This window comes from Tympanuchus pallidicinctus, unplaced genomic scaffold, assembly GCF_026119805.1.
Source record: "Tympanuchus pallidicinctus isolate F22 unplaced genomic scaffold, pur_lepc_1.0 scaffold4, whole genome shotgun sequence".
Classification (NCBI taxonomy): domain Eukaryota; kingdom Metazoa; phylum Chordata; class Aves; order Galliformes; family Phasianidae; genus Tympanuchus; species Tympanuchus pallidicinctus.
Genome location: NW_026294758.1, coordinates 4,566,065 through 4,581,455, shown reverse-complemented (window position 1 = coordinate 4,581,455; position 15,391 = coordinate 4,566,065). Strand labels below are relative to the sequence as shown.

At 38.8% G+C, this 15,391-nt stretch overlaps 1 protein-coding gene across 3 annotated transcripts in view; it reads right to left on the bottom strand.

The window, feature by feature from the left end:
• Positions 1 to 15,391, bottom strand: part of ECPAS (Ecm29 proteasome adaptor and scaffold) — a 59,164-nt gene that overhangs the window by 30,639 nt on the left and 13,134 nt on the right. For all 3 annotated transcript variants that reach the window (XM_052701395.1, XM_052701394.1, XM_052701396.1), the window contains exons 4-17: positions 13,510 to 13,628; positions 12,509 to 12,661; positions 10,223 to 10,391; positions 9,540 to 9,679; positions 7,376 to 7,457; positions 7,003 to 7,122; positions 6,783 to 6,868; positions 6,417 to 6,495; positions 5,315 to 5,364; positions 4,703 to 4,769; positions 4,474 to 4,596; positions 3,444 to 3,547; positions 2,115 to 2,238; positions 603 to 683 (exon numbers count right to left, since the gene is read on the bottom strand). In XM_052701395.1, the coding sequence (XP_052557355.1) occupies positions 603 to 683; positions 2,115 to 2,238; positions 3,444 to 3,547; positions 4,474 to 4,596; positions 4,703 to 4,769; positions 5,315 to 5,364; positions 6,417 to 6,495; positions 6,783 to 6,868; positions 7,003 to 7,122; positions 7,376 to 7,457; positions 9,540 to 9,679; positions 10,223 to 10,391; positions 12,509 to 12,661; positions 13,510 to 13,628 (1,497 nt within the window). The remainder of the gene's footprint in view (positions 1 to 602; positions 684 to 2,114; positions 2,239 to 3,443; positions 3,548 to 4,473; positions 4,597 to 4,702; positions 4,770 to 5,314; positions 5,365 to 6,416; positions 6,496 to 6,782; positions 6,869 to 7,002; positions 7,123 to 7,375; positions 7,458 to 9,539; positions 9,680 to 10,222; positions 10,392 to 12,508; positions 12,662 to 13,509; positions 13,629 to 15,391) is intronic.

Here is a 15,391-nt window from a genome sequence, read left to right as displayed (position 1 = left end):
AACATAACTGAAATAAGACGGTTAATTAATAATTAATGAACTTAAGACAGAACAGCCAGCAATGATACAGGTGCATATTCAAGGTGCAAGAAATCTTAAGATCACTTCCTTTTTTTTAATTTATTTTTGTTTATTACAAGCTGTTGCAACCTGCCTGGAGGCAGGTCAGCTTGTACCCAGTACCAGTCAGGCAGGCATCCAAATGCAACTCAGTGCATTACTAACACAGACACTGCATCACATCTGAACTTGTCTCCAGTTGAGAAGCCAGGAAATCTACTACAAAACAAACAGCCCCAGAGAACACAGCAGGGCTTAAGCAGAGGATTGCCAGTTTCTTCCTCTGAGAAGGTGTGACACTAGGTATGCTTGAGAAAGCAGTAGGACAGCCCTCCCAGAAACACTCCTCCCAACCCCCTGTGAAAATTCAGTTCAGACCTCTCTATTTGTGGACAGAGGGCTAAGATAAGGAGAAGTTAACTCCAGCAATTGATTACATGGGGAAATTTTGGAATGTGAGATTACTTCTAACTACTAGCTTCTTACATTATTCTCTAAATAAATAACAGTAAATGTATCCAAGGGAGTAGATTCGGAATTACCTCTCCAAACGTGGCAGGATTGAACGGCAATGCTGCAGTTCCTGTCATATATTTAGCTGGAGTTTTCATTCGGTGAGAGGCCTATACAACAGAGAATATTGAGAATGGAACATTCAGACCCACATACAGCAAAGATGTTGGAAAGGTCAATGAAATTTTTCTGATGCAACTGTTTGTCCTCCACTGAGCAAGTGAAAATGTACCAGAGAACAATAATGGCAGGGGAAACTTGAAAAGATGACCTGAAGTGTTCTGCAGGTCCATCGCTTTTACCTTCCTGCCAAAACTCAAAAGTGGAAATTCTCAATTCATGAGCTGCAGGGGAGACCAGAGGAGGAACAGTACTCTTTTTTGCCCATACAGAAGAAAAAACAAAAATAAAAAGCTTTAAAATTCAGAAACAGAGTACCTCAAACTTCCAACCAGAAGGTTACTGTGAGAAGTGTATATATATATATATATATTTTTTTTTTTAAACCACACTCAGCAGATAAAGTCCTACTCTTTAAAATATAATTTGTGAAGAGGGAGAAGATGATGACAGTAACTTATGCAGGAAAAGCATTTTGCATTTTGGCCTCCTGTGCTAAGCAATGCGTACAAACTCCTCAAACATTTCTAACACTCACACAGTGCATGATATGTGAAAAAATTCACACTTCAAAACTCTAACCAAAGGAATGGACCTCAAAGATACTTTTATTGTATCTTCAGGATGTTGAAGGAAGACCTGAAAAGTGCTTGAAATTATTATTAGTTTTAAATATGCCCAGGTGAGAGGGAATCTTGTTTTTCTCCATAGTGATTAAACTAGGTTAATCCTTGATGTCACTTAGTGACAATACAAAAGTCAAGGAAGTTAAAAAAACGACATGAAACAGGCAGTTGTTAGTGCTAAAATTCATTTTTTGTTTCCTTTTTTAAAAATCTATTTGAACAACCAGTGGTTTGGATAAAAGCAAGTATTTACCTAAACCTTCCTATACCTCTAATCCCAACTAAGTATAATACTAGCAAAGCACAAAATTTTACAAAGAAATACCTCATCTATGAGAGTTTTGTTGTCACAGATCTCATGCGAAATTATACTTCTTACATTTAGAAAAAACAATTTAAAGTCTGAACCATAGATAGATCAAAAAAAAGAAGGTACTGTCAGAGAATCTTCACAACACTTCTACACTTTTTAAGCTTATTAGAGGTACTATCCACAGAAGTGTGTACCACAAACTAGATTGTCAACATCACCCCAGGCAATTTCTCACTGCCAACAGTTAGGGCTAACTTATTGATGTTGTTTTTGGCATATCATTCTGCTGGAGTTCCAAAAGGTCACAAAGCATTGCTTATAAGGCCACTGGTTTTACTAATAGCAATGAAGATGAACAGCTTGACCTTAACTAATTCCAATCCTTGCAGAAGGCAGAGGAAATGGAGATAGGGATGGAAAACATCACCATTCTACATGCCTAACCATCAGTCTCGTCATTTAGTAGGACAGAAGCACTTTACCTTCTCTTGAATATAATGAACCATTTCAGGGAAGGAAGGCATCTGCTTCCCAGAACTCTCTTTTTCATTTTTACCAGGAAATGTTCTCAGCACTCGCTGCGCTTCTCCGTGTACCTCCTCCCGCCTTTCAGAAGAAAAGATGAGAGACAGATGCTATTTGCACAGTACAAATGAACAACAGTCTTTAATGAACAATGAGATCTCAGAACTGAGTAAGAGCAATCAGTTTTAAAATAGAAATGCCTTTCTGAAATGAAGTGGAAAGAAAATATGCACTGGAACTTTATACTGTTTATTGTAGAGAAGGGGAAGAAAAAACGCACTGATGAGTAGCTACCATAAAAAAGTCTGGACCAAGCAACCTCTGCACATCTTAGATCCTACTGATGATCACCTCAAATTCCAGTTCCCATGTCCTTGTTTACTTATCTTCCTACTTGGACTCTCTAAGCGAGGGGACAGGATGGAAACCCTCATCACTTCCTATCTACAAGCCTCGGATGACACCAACCAGGTTTACTGCTCCCTGTGTAGCTGAAACACCTAAAACAGCATTGACACTTCAGTGCTAAACTGCAGCAAACTGTTCTGTTGCTTTCTCTGTTGCTAAACTTTCCTCAGTTATTTAACAGCTGCAGGAATTAAAACAATGGAGCAATTAAGTATGCTGGAGAAAAAAGACATTTAAGTGACAAGAACAGATAGCTGTGAATGAAATGATTACTATAATTTAACAATTCACCTGCTCCTCAGCTGCAAATGGCAACCTGTATAAAAGCAGACTCTGCTTCAGACTCTTTACAAATCCAAGACAACAACAGGTTGCCACAATTTACAAGGAAAAAAAAAATGACAACTGTAAAGCTGACCAGAAGCACCATGCCACATTTGACTTTGACTGCAGCTGATCATTAGCATAGAATTACAGAATGGCTTGGGTTTGAAGATACCTCTAAAGCCCTGCTGTGAGCTGGTTGCTACACACTACATCAGGCTACCCAGGACCCCATCCAACCTGGCTTTCAATGCTGCAGTTCACCAGAAACAAGAAAAAGAATTCAAGCCATAGCAAGCACAGGAAACATTAACAGTTGTCCACAGGACTACTAAAAATACCACTGTGTTAGAGGGCAATTTTCAAATAACTGTATTTGATTTTTAGTACATTAGTTCTCAGGCATTTCTATCTATCTATCTATCTACACAAACATGCACTTAATCCAAATACATACTGGATCTTTAATATATATATTTAGCTTAAATATGTATGTAATTGGATGAAAATAATTTAAAGTGAAAAAAATAAGGTTAATAAGAAAAAGAACTTACGGGTCTCCTGCTGCTAAAAGCAGTAAGTATCTGGAAGGGATATGATCTGGAGGGAACACTGTGCTAGCAAATTTCACAGCCACTTGACGTACTTGAACTTCAGGCTTAAAGAGAACAGATAAACGTATGGCCAAGCTGTAAATGTACACCAGTGATCTGCACTCACCACTGTGTTTATCAGCAATCATCCACTCTGCCCTCTCACACCAACTTAACTCGAAAGGATTTATAAGTTTCTGAGACATTGCTCTTGCTAACTCTTCATATGGCAGGAATGGCAGGAAATGGAGAAAAGCTAGCTTCCCACATATACCCAAGTGGAGAATTAAATGCTAAATTAAACACACACACAATTTTGGGAATTACAAATCAGGGTTATCACTAATTCTAGTGTATCTGAACGATCTCACCAAAGCAGTTCAGAACTGAAGAATGATACCTATAATCTACCCTTGGAAAAGAGAACTGTGCTCAGGAGCAACACAACCAGAAACACTGATTCAGGAAGACAACTGTCTCTGCTAGCTTCTGATTTAAAAGTGGTATTGCCTGGAGACCTAGATTGCTGGAGTACCCAGGCAACCACCATGAAAAGAGTCCCGTACAGCTATAAGTGCAACAACTGGAAATATCTATACCTCTACAGTAACCCTGAGTACCCATATGCAGTATACAAAAGCCACTCACTAAAAATTCAGGCCCAGACCTGTGGGGAGTCCTGAGGAAAATCAAGACACTTAGTGAAGTCTAGATTCCTCTGGATTAGTGTCTCAAGCCTCTTTAGGAGGAGACTATGAGAGAGGTACACACAGTTGTAGACACTGTTTCTTTGTGAAAAAGATCACAAACAAAACTGCATTAACTTTCCTCCAGCCACCACTGCAACATAGTACAAACATTTCATGGCAGAATACTGCATTCAGCAAGAAAACAAGGTGCGTTGCAAAAGAACTGAACACACAGGGTCAGGAAAAAGATGACTGCATAGCTCTTACTCTAAGCTACTTAATTTTGACATGAATGGAAGTACCTTTATTAGGTAAGAAGCTACAAGAGCTTCCATCAGAGTACGCTGGGCTCCTTCCAAGTTACTGTATGCTCCAACCATCATAGACAAGGCCTCCTGAATGGCAAGCCTTGTATCAGCATCTTCCTGCAGTAGAAAACATACTTCTGTTATTTTACAGTGTACATTGACAAGAAGTAAGCAAAACCAGCATGAAATACTTATGATTTCACAAAGCCCTGTGAGCACCCACCTTGCACAAAGCTTCAAAAAACTGCTGTACCAGTGCTATATCCTTGGTAAAGAGTTGAGGCACTCGGCTGAAACAAGATATTTTCATTCATGAGTATTTGGGCTTTTTAAATTGAGTTGTTTCACTTTTTATTGATCTTTCCCTCACTCCGTATTTTAACTGTCAAACAAAACACAGCCAGTACAGATAGTCTGCTCTATCTTATCCATTTCCACCACATAGCAGAACACCCCTCATCACAGTTGGAAATCAAAATATTCTAGGGAAAAGGAACTAGATCACCAGCAAAGCACTGAACATACCACTTGTCCAGCCACATGCATTCTAATTTTTGCTGTACATTCCTTAAATTTATGTTTCTGTCAATCCACAAAGTGGAACCATTTTATAAATTCTATATATTATTCATGAGCTGCCATTAATCACTTCTAGTGAAGCTATCAGCCAAATGCATATTCATTTCACACCTCCATAGTTATCAAGAATGCTTTCCTCTGTGCTGTACACTCAATTGTAACACTGGCAGGAGGTTCAGGGCTTGCTGTTGATAAAATAACACATTACTGTAAAAAAGCTATTAAATGACCCACTACTTAAATGGCACTTCATTACCTGGAGAGTTTTCCAACTGCTGAATAAGCCATTGACAGCAATTTTGAATCCTTAAAAGATAAAAAAAAATATATATACATAACTCAGCAAAACTAGAAATATATAAAGGCATAGAAATATTCTTTAATTAAACATTTATTTATTTTCTATCCTGTCTCCAAAGTGCTCAAGCAGGCACTTCATGGACAAAATCCTGGAACATAATGACATCAAAGAATAAAAGCATCAGATAGGAACCAAGAGAACATGCTTTTCCAAAAGAAACAGAAAATTAGAAACAGTGACAAAATGCACATCTTCTGGTGTCAGTTAATGGGGTTTTATTTTGAGGCTGGTAACTACAAAGATCTGGCAAAAGTACGAAACAGTACCTAAGGAACACTGAAACTTTCCTCTGACCCTAAACACTAGCTTTATAGAAGGGAAGCTGTTTGAGCAATGAATCCTGCAAATGACCAATTCCACCTACTTAAACATGCCTTTACTCCCTCCTAATCAGTCCTTTTTCACCTCTTTCACAATGGCAGGAGAGATTCACACCTTCAAACACCAATTTAAGCCAGAGGATCACAGCCAATGGTTCAAAGGTACCAGCAAAAGGAGGAGTGTTGCACAACAGAGGTCTGGGCCAGAGCAGCACTTGCAATTCTGTTTTTAACATGATTTCCATAGCAATACTCTCACTGGATAAATAGGAAGGAAGGTATTACAGTTTCACACTATACATGCTTGGCAAAATGGAGTGCACACCTAGAGTTGAGGTCTGTCTGCTCCAAAGTAATGACTAATAGGAAATGGATGCTACTCTGTTTCACTCTTTAGATTACCATCACTATTACTTCCCAAGAATTAGCAAATAGTGATCAAGCACCGATCCAGAGCAGTTAAATAAATAAAACAGTTTTCCCATAATATGTAACCTTTTAAAATATTTTCTTCTTCTCTTACAACAAAATTTCTTAAGGAGTGTCCATGGAGAGCCACCTCAGGCAACTACATACAAATAAAAAGATTTATCTGCTACCACCATAAAGACATTTGTCTTTTGCTTGTATGTATATGAAGATTTGCAGTTCTGCAAGTAAAGAACCTTTCAGCTTACCTCTTTGTATTCATTGATCACCTTTGTAAGTCCATTTAGAAGCACTGGGCCTAATGGCTTTATTTTACTTTCTGGACAACTGAAATTACAAATATCAAAGAACATGAAATTTCCTGCATCCCTTAAAAATATACTGTCAATATTACTTTTATTTCCCCTCAGCTTTGCAAAATCACAGCTTGACATGCACAAGCATACACACAACCACTGTGCTCCTTTATTCCCAAGATTAAAGGAAAAAAACCCATCCTAATTTCTGTGAGTTATAGTAGTATTCTTCGACCTTAGTTAGGTTACATATTTAATAAACATGGTGGCTTCTAGGCAAACTGTTAGAACACTTCATGCACACTCCTGATTACTTACATAATACAAATATGATGCACAAACTGCAGGGACAGACTTCTTAGTTTTGCATTTGTGTTTGCACCAAAGAGTCCATCATAAACCACCTGGACAGACCAAATACAGAACAGATCAGAAAGTGTCCAGTCTCATATTCAAAGATTTTCTAGTTCCCCTGCTTCAAGCAGCAGTATTATCAAGAAGCTCATTCGAAAAAGCAGCTTAGGAACATACACGTTACCTGAATGTTGGCTGGGAATGTTTCTGCAGCTTGTCTGGATTGTAGAAGATGAGGAACAATCTTTAATTTAACACGAGTGCTGACTGACTCTCGTTTCATTTCTGGCTTCAGAACAGATCCCTGTCATAAAAAGAGCTGAAATAAGACGGGCATTGTTGCACAGCAGTACTTTCAAGTTCGCTAAATTACCTTCTGCAACTCAGATGAATTGGGACATTTCCTTGAGAAAAAATAATCAACAGCACACTCACTGAAAGCAGAGATCAGAGAAGCAACAGATCTAAGAAACACGTGTGCATAGTTTAACAAATAAAATAAGGCAACAACAACTTCAGAAATTAAGTAAGTATACAACTCTGTACATAAATCCTACCTCCTTGGTTTTCAATGGTATATCCCCAAGATACACCTTATACATTTTGTTGATGATAGCAGGGTTGTTCCAGTCAATTAAACTAAAGAAGAAAACACATCAAACACCAACTTAGGATACTGAACATTGATTACTTAAAAAAAAAATTCATCTTACATTGTGCATCACATATCTATTCTTAGTCGAGTTTAATTAAGATTTGATTTGACTTCTAACCACTCCTCCCATGTAGTGTATAATAAGGACGCACAGGATTACATGCCCCAACTATAAATTGCAGTAATGTGACTAAATAAGTCATCAGAAATGTACGCTCTCACTTCTTGTCCAATGAAAGAAATCTACTGACTGAATATGAAATGGTCATCTATTAAGAAATGCCTCCATATTCATAAGTTGCAGTGCCCTGGTGTTTTGCTGAAGAGGTTGTTTGTAATCTTTGGATTATTTAATCACAGTCTACCAGACCCATCTATTTGCCCACATGATAACTACAGCCATACAATCATAGAATGGTTTTGGCTGCAGGAGACCTTTAAGACCACATCGAGTACAACTCCTTTGCCATGGGCAGGGATAACTTTCACCACACCGAGTTCCTCAAAGCCCTATCCAACCTGCCTTTCAGCACCTCCAGGGACATGACATCCACTGCTTCTACAGGCAGCTTGTGCCAGGGCCTCACCATTCTCTGAGTAAGGAATTTCTTCCTAATACCTAACATAAATCTCCCCTCTTTTCCCTTTAAAACCATTCTCTTTTGTCCTCTCGCTACATCCCCTGATAGGGTCCCCGTCCATCATTCCTGCAGATCTGCTTCAACATTTCACATCTTTCCTGAGATGGGGGCCCCAGACATGGACACAGTAATCCATATGGGACCTCACGTGGGCAGAGCAGAGGACAACCACTTCCCTCTCCCAGATGAAGCCAGCCCTCCTTTGATTCAGCCCAAGATACATTTGGCTATTTAGGCTGCAAGTGCACACTGCTGGCTTACGTGCAGCTTTTCATCCACCATGGATCTATCAGTAGAATTCTATGCATGTGAGGAAACTGATTAAGTATAAATGCATTTTACACACAGAACACAGTGGTAAGAAAAATCAGAATATATTCTCTTCAGCTCTGAAAGAATCTGAATCTCTGTCTTGTAAATTTTCTCAGGTATCTTGATTTAGCTGATGCTGTCTATTGGAGAACTGTTTCAAACACACAAGAATATGCAAAATAAGCAAAAGGAAACAAATGTAGACATCCATACTTCAAAATCTGAGGAAGACACAACCATCTCCTTTCAGCAAAGCAGCTGATTTCTAAACAAGTGAATTGTGAAGTATTCTCTATTTCTCATAAAAGACTCAACACTGCATATTAACATGCGTTTTGTCCAAATACTTTGGTTTCCTGATACAGAATACCAACACCAAAGGAAAGATGAGACAATCACTAAAAGAACAGAATATCTTTATTCACCAGACTGCCCTATTTCTCTCCAGACAGTAGAACCATCTCCTATGCAGCTTCTGAGGCACATGAACAGACTTGAATGGAGACAGTTTCACATTACATAACTGACTCCAAGCTAAGTAGCTCTTAGCTTCTAGTAATAGGGAAGCTATCCACACTTTCCAAAGACAAGTCTATCTCAGTCTACATCTTGGAGCACAAGCCAACATACTTCACATGGTCAGTGACTCAGCAAACAGTATCAACAGCAATTTTCCTAGTCTCATGAACAGTTAATGACAGAAGCATTATCCACAGATGATGAAAGCTGAACTGCAGACAAGCAAAAATGCAAACAATGGTGGCTGCCAAGCTTTCTAGACTACAGTTCACTTCACAATTAGTCTCTTTACCTCCTAGCTAAATCAAATGAAGGTTTTCTTTTCCAAGAAAGGCAGTATCTATATATACTGACTAGCTGTGACTCACTTACCCAGACATAACAGGTCAACAGTAATCCACATGGGACAATGTGGAAACCAAGGAGTAAGAAAACGGCTCAAATGTAGTACCAAGGATGACTGCAGTTACAGCTTCAGCTCCAGAGCCTACTGATTTTCCCATTTGTGACACTAAGCTACACTGTTCCACATTAGCTGTACTGAGCATCATTAGAAACACTAGCATCATCTTTTCTAAATATCCAGATCTGTACCTTTGTTTGCTCTTCAGTTCAAGGTCTGCTGCAGTGGCCACGCTGTGTCTTGTATCACTGGAGGCTACAACCAGATGTACAACAGCTTCAAGTTCCGGCACCTGCTCTGCTTCAATGAACTTCACTATCCCCAGCTTACACTATTAAACAAAAAAGTGGAAGGTAAATGCAGTTTTACTGACATGAAAGCATATGTCAAAATAATCATAGCAACTCAACTGTCTGAAATGCCAGCTTTTTGCCTGTTACATTCAAGTTCATATGCTCTCAACAGCATTATCCTCTTGCACCCCTTCAAGCAACTACTTGCTGCTCACTATCTGCATACTGATCAGGGAAACTCTGCTGACACCTGCTAAAAAGGCATAAGTCATAGAGCATAAGTTTTTCTACCTTACTATCTGCAAGAATAAGATGCAAGAGTATGCTGTGGTCATGCCTGCTTCCTAACCAGCTCAGAGAACTGCTGGCAGAATGAGGGAGGTACCACTTACCTCTACTCCACTGCTGGAAAGCTTGTTAAGGCACCACATCCAAATTACTCAGTACATTTGCTCAAGCAAATGAAAACCTGGCCAGAATTAGTTTAAAAATTTTCCCTCCAGCCTTCTCTTGCTCTGCGTGTCGCTGTCCTGGTTACCACCCCTCAGTTCCCCACAGTCAGTTTCTGTGACTGCAAGTACCTGCTCCAGCAGCTCTGGTGTCCATGGGCTATCACCAATTACTCTCTTGGCTGCATAAAAGCTCATCCCTGGAGGCGGCTGCGGGATTCCAGGACCTCCCATAGCACTTGATGAAGAGCCCTGGCCTGAGGGCATGTTTTGCCGACTCTGAGATTCATTCAGTACGTACCTAAATATGGAATGGAGTTTCATTAGAGGCTTTGCCACTCCATATTGCTGATTGAATTGGAGGCTGGAATGGGTGGAATACAAATGACCTATTCAATTTCATGTATTCCTCTTCAATTAATCCACAACTCTAACACAAGACAGAATTTTAATGATTTGAGACACTATCTTACTATACTTGTTTGGAAAAAAGAAACAAAATCATGAACAAAACAACAAATAACTTTATTAAGAGAAGGGTCCACCTGCATTTCTGGGGAAAGCATCTCAGGTTACAAACCAAAATGAATTCTCTCTGCAATATTAAGTCAGTACACAGAGTACTAGATTTGGCAAAGTTATATTAAAAGCTTTTGCAACATTTGTATGATTTCTGTGAAACACCTCGAACTTTTTAAGGGAAGTAATGACATGGGCAACACAGCAAAGTAGCAAGAAGCAGTTTCTAACAACAAAAACACAGGTAAGGGAGTGGCAGTTTTAGTGGCAAGAAAAGTTATGTTTACACAGCTCGGTCATTTTGCAGACTGGCGAGTTTAGCAACTCTAAGAATATTTGCATATCTTGGCAAAAATCAACCTGCCTCTCCCTGTACACCTGGAAACTCGCTCAATACAAGCAGTACAAGAAAGCATCAAAACTGCAGAAGAGACCAACAATAACCGTACTGCTCCAGACGGCCATACTGTGTTCTGCATTTAGCACACAGACAACAAACAGAAGCAAGCAGTCACAACAGCAAGGACAGATGTTCTTCCTAAATCTCCAAGAAGAGATTTTGATGTCATAATTGTAAACACTTCGTTTTAAGCCTTAAAGCCCAGAAATTAGGCTTTCTGGCTTTTACCATATGTAAACTGGCAAGGCTAATTCACAAACAGGTAATGACTGAGCAAGTTCTACCAGGCACAAATTAGCAGTCAGCAATTACAACATCTTGCCCCAAGGAGCAAGACTTTAGAAGAGGGTCAACCAGAGCCAGAGGCTAGATGAAGATACTCTTTGAGCATTTTTCTTTCTGAAAAGAAAATGAAATCAGAAAAAGATGCCTACTCCTTTCCCCTAACATCACGGTCTCTCTGAGTATTTAAAAATTATTTGGCATGCTTGGCCAAAGTATAAAAGCATAAGGAACTGAAGTCACATTAAAATACCACAGGACTTCACCTCCTGAAGTTACAGATGCATTAGTGTAGAATGAAGCTAGCAGCATAAACCTGGGCAAACCTGAGCTGAGAACGCAGAACTAGACTGGGCATTCAGAACTCTCAACTGCCAGACTCTACACACTCAAATGGCAAAGATGTGGCCTCAAACTGCTGACAGGAACATGCCTTTCAATAGAGATGCATGGAAAAAGACCATATGATCACAATTTAAAAAGTCACTCTCGCAAGTTATTCCACTTGCATATAAGATGGTAAGGTGCCCAAAAGATCCTACCAGCCTCCATGAGCTATTAGAAAATCTGTTCCTGCAATAGAATTATTTCTATTTTACTTCAAAAATTTTTCAAGAGATAAAAAGACATTTTAAAATTGGTAGAAAATAACTTCTGAGAAAGTACTGATTTTAGACACCGGAAGATTCCTGACTAATACTAAACGCTAAATTCAAATTGTTCTGTAAATTATTCTTGCTCTCAGAAACATGACACACCATTACAGCTCCATTTCAGATGCAAGAAAATCTTCTCATTAAAAGTTATGTTCTGAAAAGTACAAGTATTAGACTGTGCTTACTTATGACCTTGGAGGGTTGAGACTCAAAACTCTACTGCACTAGTTCAAACATTTTGATTTCTATTTTAAAGATGTAGTTATTTAAAAAGGTAGCTCATATGCCACATAACTTCACTTTTATCCCGTCAAAGACAGAGTAGTATAATATCTAATTAACCAGAAAAAAACATGTTTTTTTTTTTAAATAAGGAAGGTGTTCATCTCATTCTTAAAATAAAGATCCTGCTTTGTATATTCCTGAAATATGTAATCAATTTCATTTGAGGTAGGAAATAACAGCACGTTTTAAGTTAAGATTCCAAGGGTGCAGTTTGTGATGTTTCACACATAAAGACAAAAACGTTACTGGACAGCACCAACATTAACTCTTGCTTACCCATAAGGCATAAGAAGAACATCCAACATAAAGTCCAAAAGCAGCTGTACAGTCTTTGGTTTTTCAGCAAGATTAAATGGAGAAGCTGCTGCTTTCAGTGGTTCAGCAGGATATTTCATGTGAAAAAGGGTTGGTATTAGAAGATGCATTAGGCTGAAAAACAATTACATTTACTGCAACTATTTAAAAAAAACAACAACACAACAACACAACAGTTTATTCCATCAAAGATATAGGTCTTTAAGAAGAGATATGGCCCTTAGTAGCAAAAAAAGGTCTTCACAAAACTTAAAATAATTAAATCCAGCAGCCTCTGATACTCAATCTATTAAACAATGGAAGACAGGATATAAATTAGGATTTGTGTTTAAATTAGACCATGAAGTATGCAAGCATACACACACACTCACACACCCTGGAAAGACAGAGTCACTACCTTCTTCAGTCTTCAGTGTTTTGCCATTATGCCACAAAGTGCACTCTACAGCAATGTCACCCACAAGACATGTAAGGATACAAGTTTGAGTCAGCCTAGAGCAGATGTTCACTGACGCTGTTCAGCTTCAATAAACTGCCTACACAAAGTAGTTCTGGTATTTATGCACCCAAATTTCCCAAAGCCCCTTCTACTCATGCACTTGCCTTTTGATCAGGGTAAAGCCATGCTCCCAAAGAAAACAAATATCATGACACTTATCTCAAGAAAACCAGCAAGATTTTAGTGCAAGACCTTTCAGCAAGCCTATTTTTAAAATACCTCTATATTGCAGCAGTGCTGTAGAATAAATGAAGGAAATTATTTTTATGTCTTTTTCCATGGACACCTCAACCTAAGTTGCAAATGTATAATTAACAGTCTTCTAGAAACATTTAGTACACAGCAATTCACAGCTTCTGTTGTGAACACACCACCACAGAATAAGAAATCTTTTAGGAAAAGATACAGATGACTTTATTAAGATGATACAAACAGAATTTACTCCAAGCATACGCATTTATACCTGTCTTGCTGTGGTTGGGGTTTCCCTTCCATTGCAGTGAGAAGAGTTGGAGCCAATTCACATTGTCTTTCCACAGGCAAACGAGGGTATCCCATCTTAACATAAATAATGGTAAAATTCTAAAGAAATTAAAAACAAAACAAAACATAGTAATGCATAATAATGCAAAATATCCATTCTTTAAACTCTTCTGGAATGCAGTATTAAAATTTGGTGGCTGGAAACAGATTATGTTTTGGAAGACCAATTTCTTAATTACAAGGCTGAATAGAATCAATGCTTTTTGAGGGATGGAAAACCCTTCTAGTGAAGAAAGGTTGGGGAGTTGGCTTGTTAGTTTAGAAAAGAGAACACTGCAGGGAGACCTACATTGCAGCCTTCCAGTACTCGAAGGAAGTTTACAAACTGAGGGGAAAGAACTTTTTACACAGACTGACAGTGACAAGACAAGGGGAAGTGGCTTTAACCTAAAAAGGGGGGAAATTATGTTAGATATTAGGAAGAAATTCTTCATTCAAAGGCCCTGGTACAGCTGCCCAGGGAATCTGTGGAGGTGTTCCAGGTGTGCCAGGTTGGACGGGGTCCTGGGCAGCCTTACTCAGTGGGTAGCAACCAACCCGCAACAGAGAATCTGGAACTCAGCTTTACCTAAACTACAACTTCAATGAAATCAAACAGTGCTTTCACTTACCTATTTTTCTAAAAGAAAAATGTTACCCATTATTGAATAAACACAGAGTCAGCTGCATAGGCAAGTTTTGAGATGTGTTTCTGAATCATCATATTTAAAAGCTGCAAATGCAATCCAAACAGAGTCCAGAGACAAGACAGCATAGCAGTACTGAATACTGGACAATCTTTAATTGCTACCATTGATCCAAATCTAGCTTGTAACTGGAGAGAAAGAGCTTTGTGCTCTTGAAATAATAATGTAAATTCAGTTATCAAATTCTGTATAAAATAAACAAAAAAAAAAAAAACCACAAATCACTTAAAAAACTAACAACAAACTGCTACTAAGAGGTTAAAGACTAATGAAGATGAAGAGCTGAAAACAGAGAGACTATTTTTGATCTTTAATTCACTCTGGTAGTCTCTCTGACTGAAAATACATTGAGAAAAAACAGTAACAGAGATAATTCCAGAATGGTGCTGACAGTTGTGTAAGCTCCTTTCTCCAGCTAGCTCAATAAAATGTGAGACCTAGTTATGACCTACTGGATCTAGTCACAATCTGCTCATCCCAACTACCACTCTGTGATAAAAATAAATACTAAGTTCAGCTTGTCAAAGGATGCAGTGAAGAGGAGAAACTCAGGGAAAACCTATATGCAAGGAGAAGGCTGGCAGCCATAGTACACCAGTGCAGTCCAATGCAGTGCAGATCTCAGCTGTGCACCTCATTTGCTGGCAGTTATTTGGCAAGAAGTACAAGCAACAATTCATAGCAGGAACTCTTAAAACACTGAAGCAGACCTACACAGCGCTGAAGTGGGAAGCATTACATTTCTTCATAGATGGCACTTGCTAAATTTTTTCAGAGCCCACTACCTCACTGCACATAATAATAGGCATCACCCATACATCACTGAACACAGACTTCTGACACATGCTGCCAAAAGCAGTTTGTCTTCAGATACAATGGTTCTCTTGCTGCCCTCAGAACACATGCAGACTAGAAGACGGCACCCACTTTGCAAAGGTGAACTCTGGATAATCATACTTGTTTGCAGTCAATCTGAGATTACTTCCATGTGACTGCAGTTTTAAAGTAGAAATACCTTCCTTTCTGTATTTTGAGGCCTTACGTTTTCCATTAATGCTACATACGACGCAGCAGCCAAATGAGATGAGCAGAAAGCTTCCCTCCAATTTTATCCCT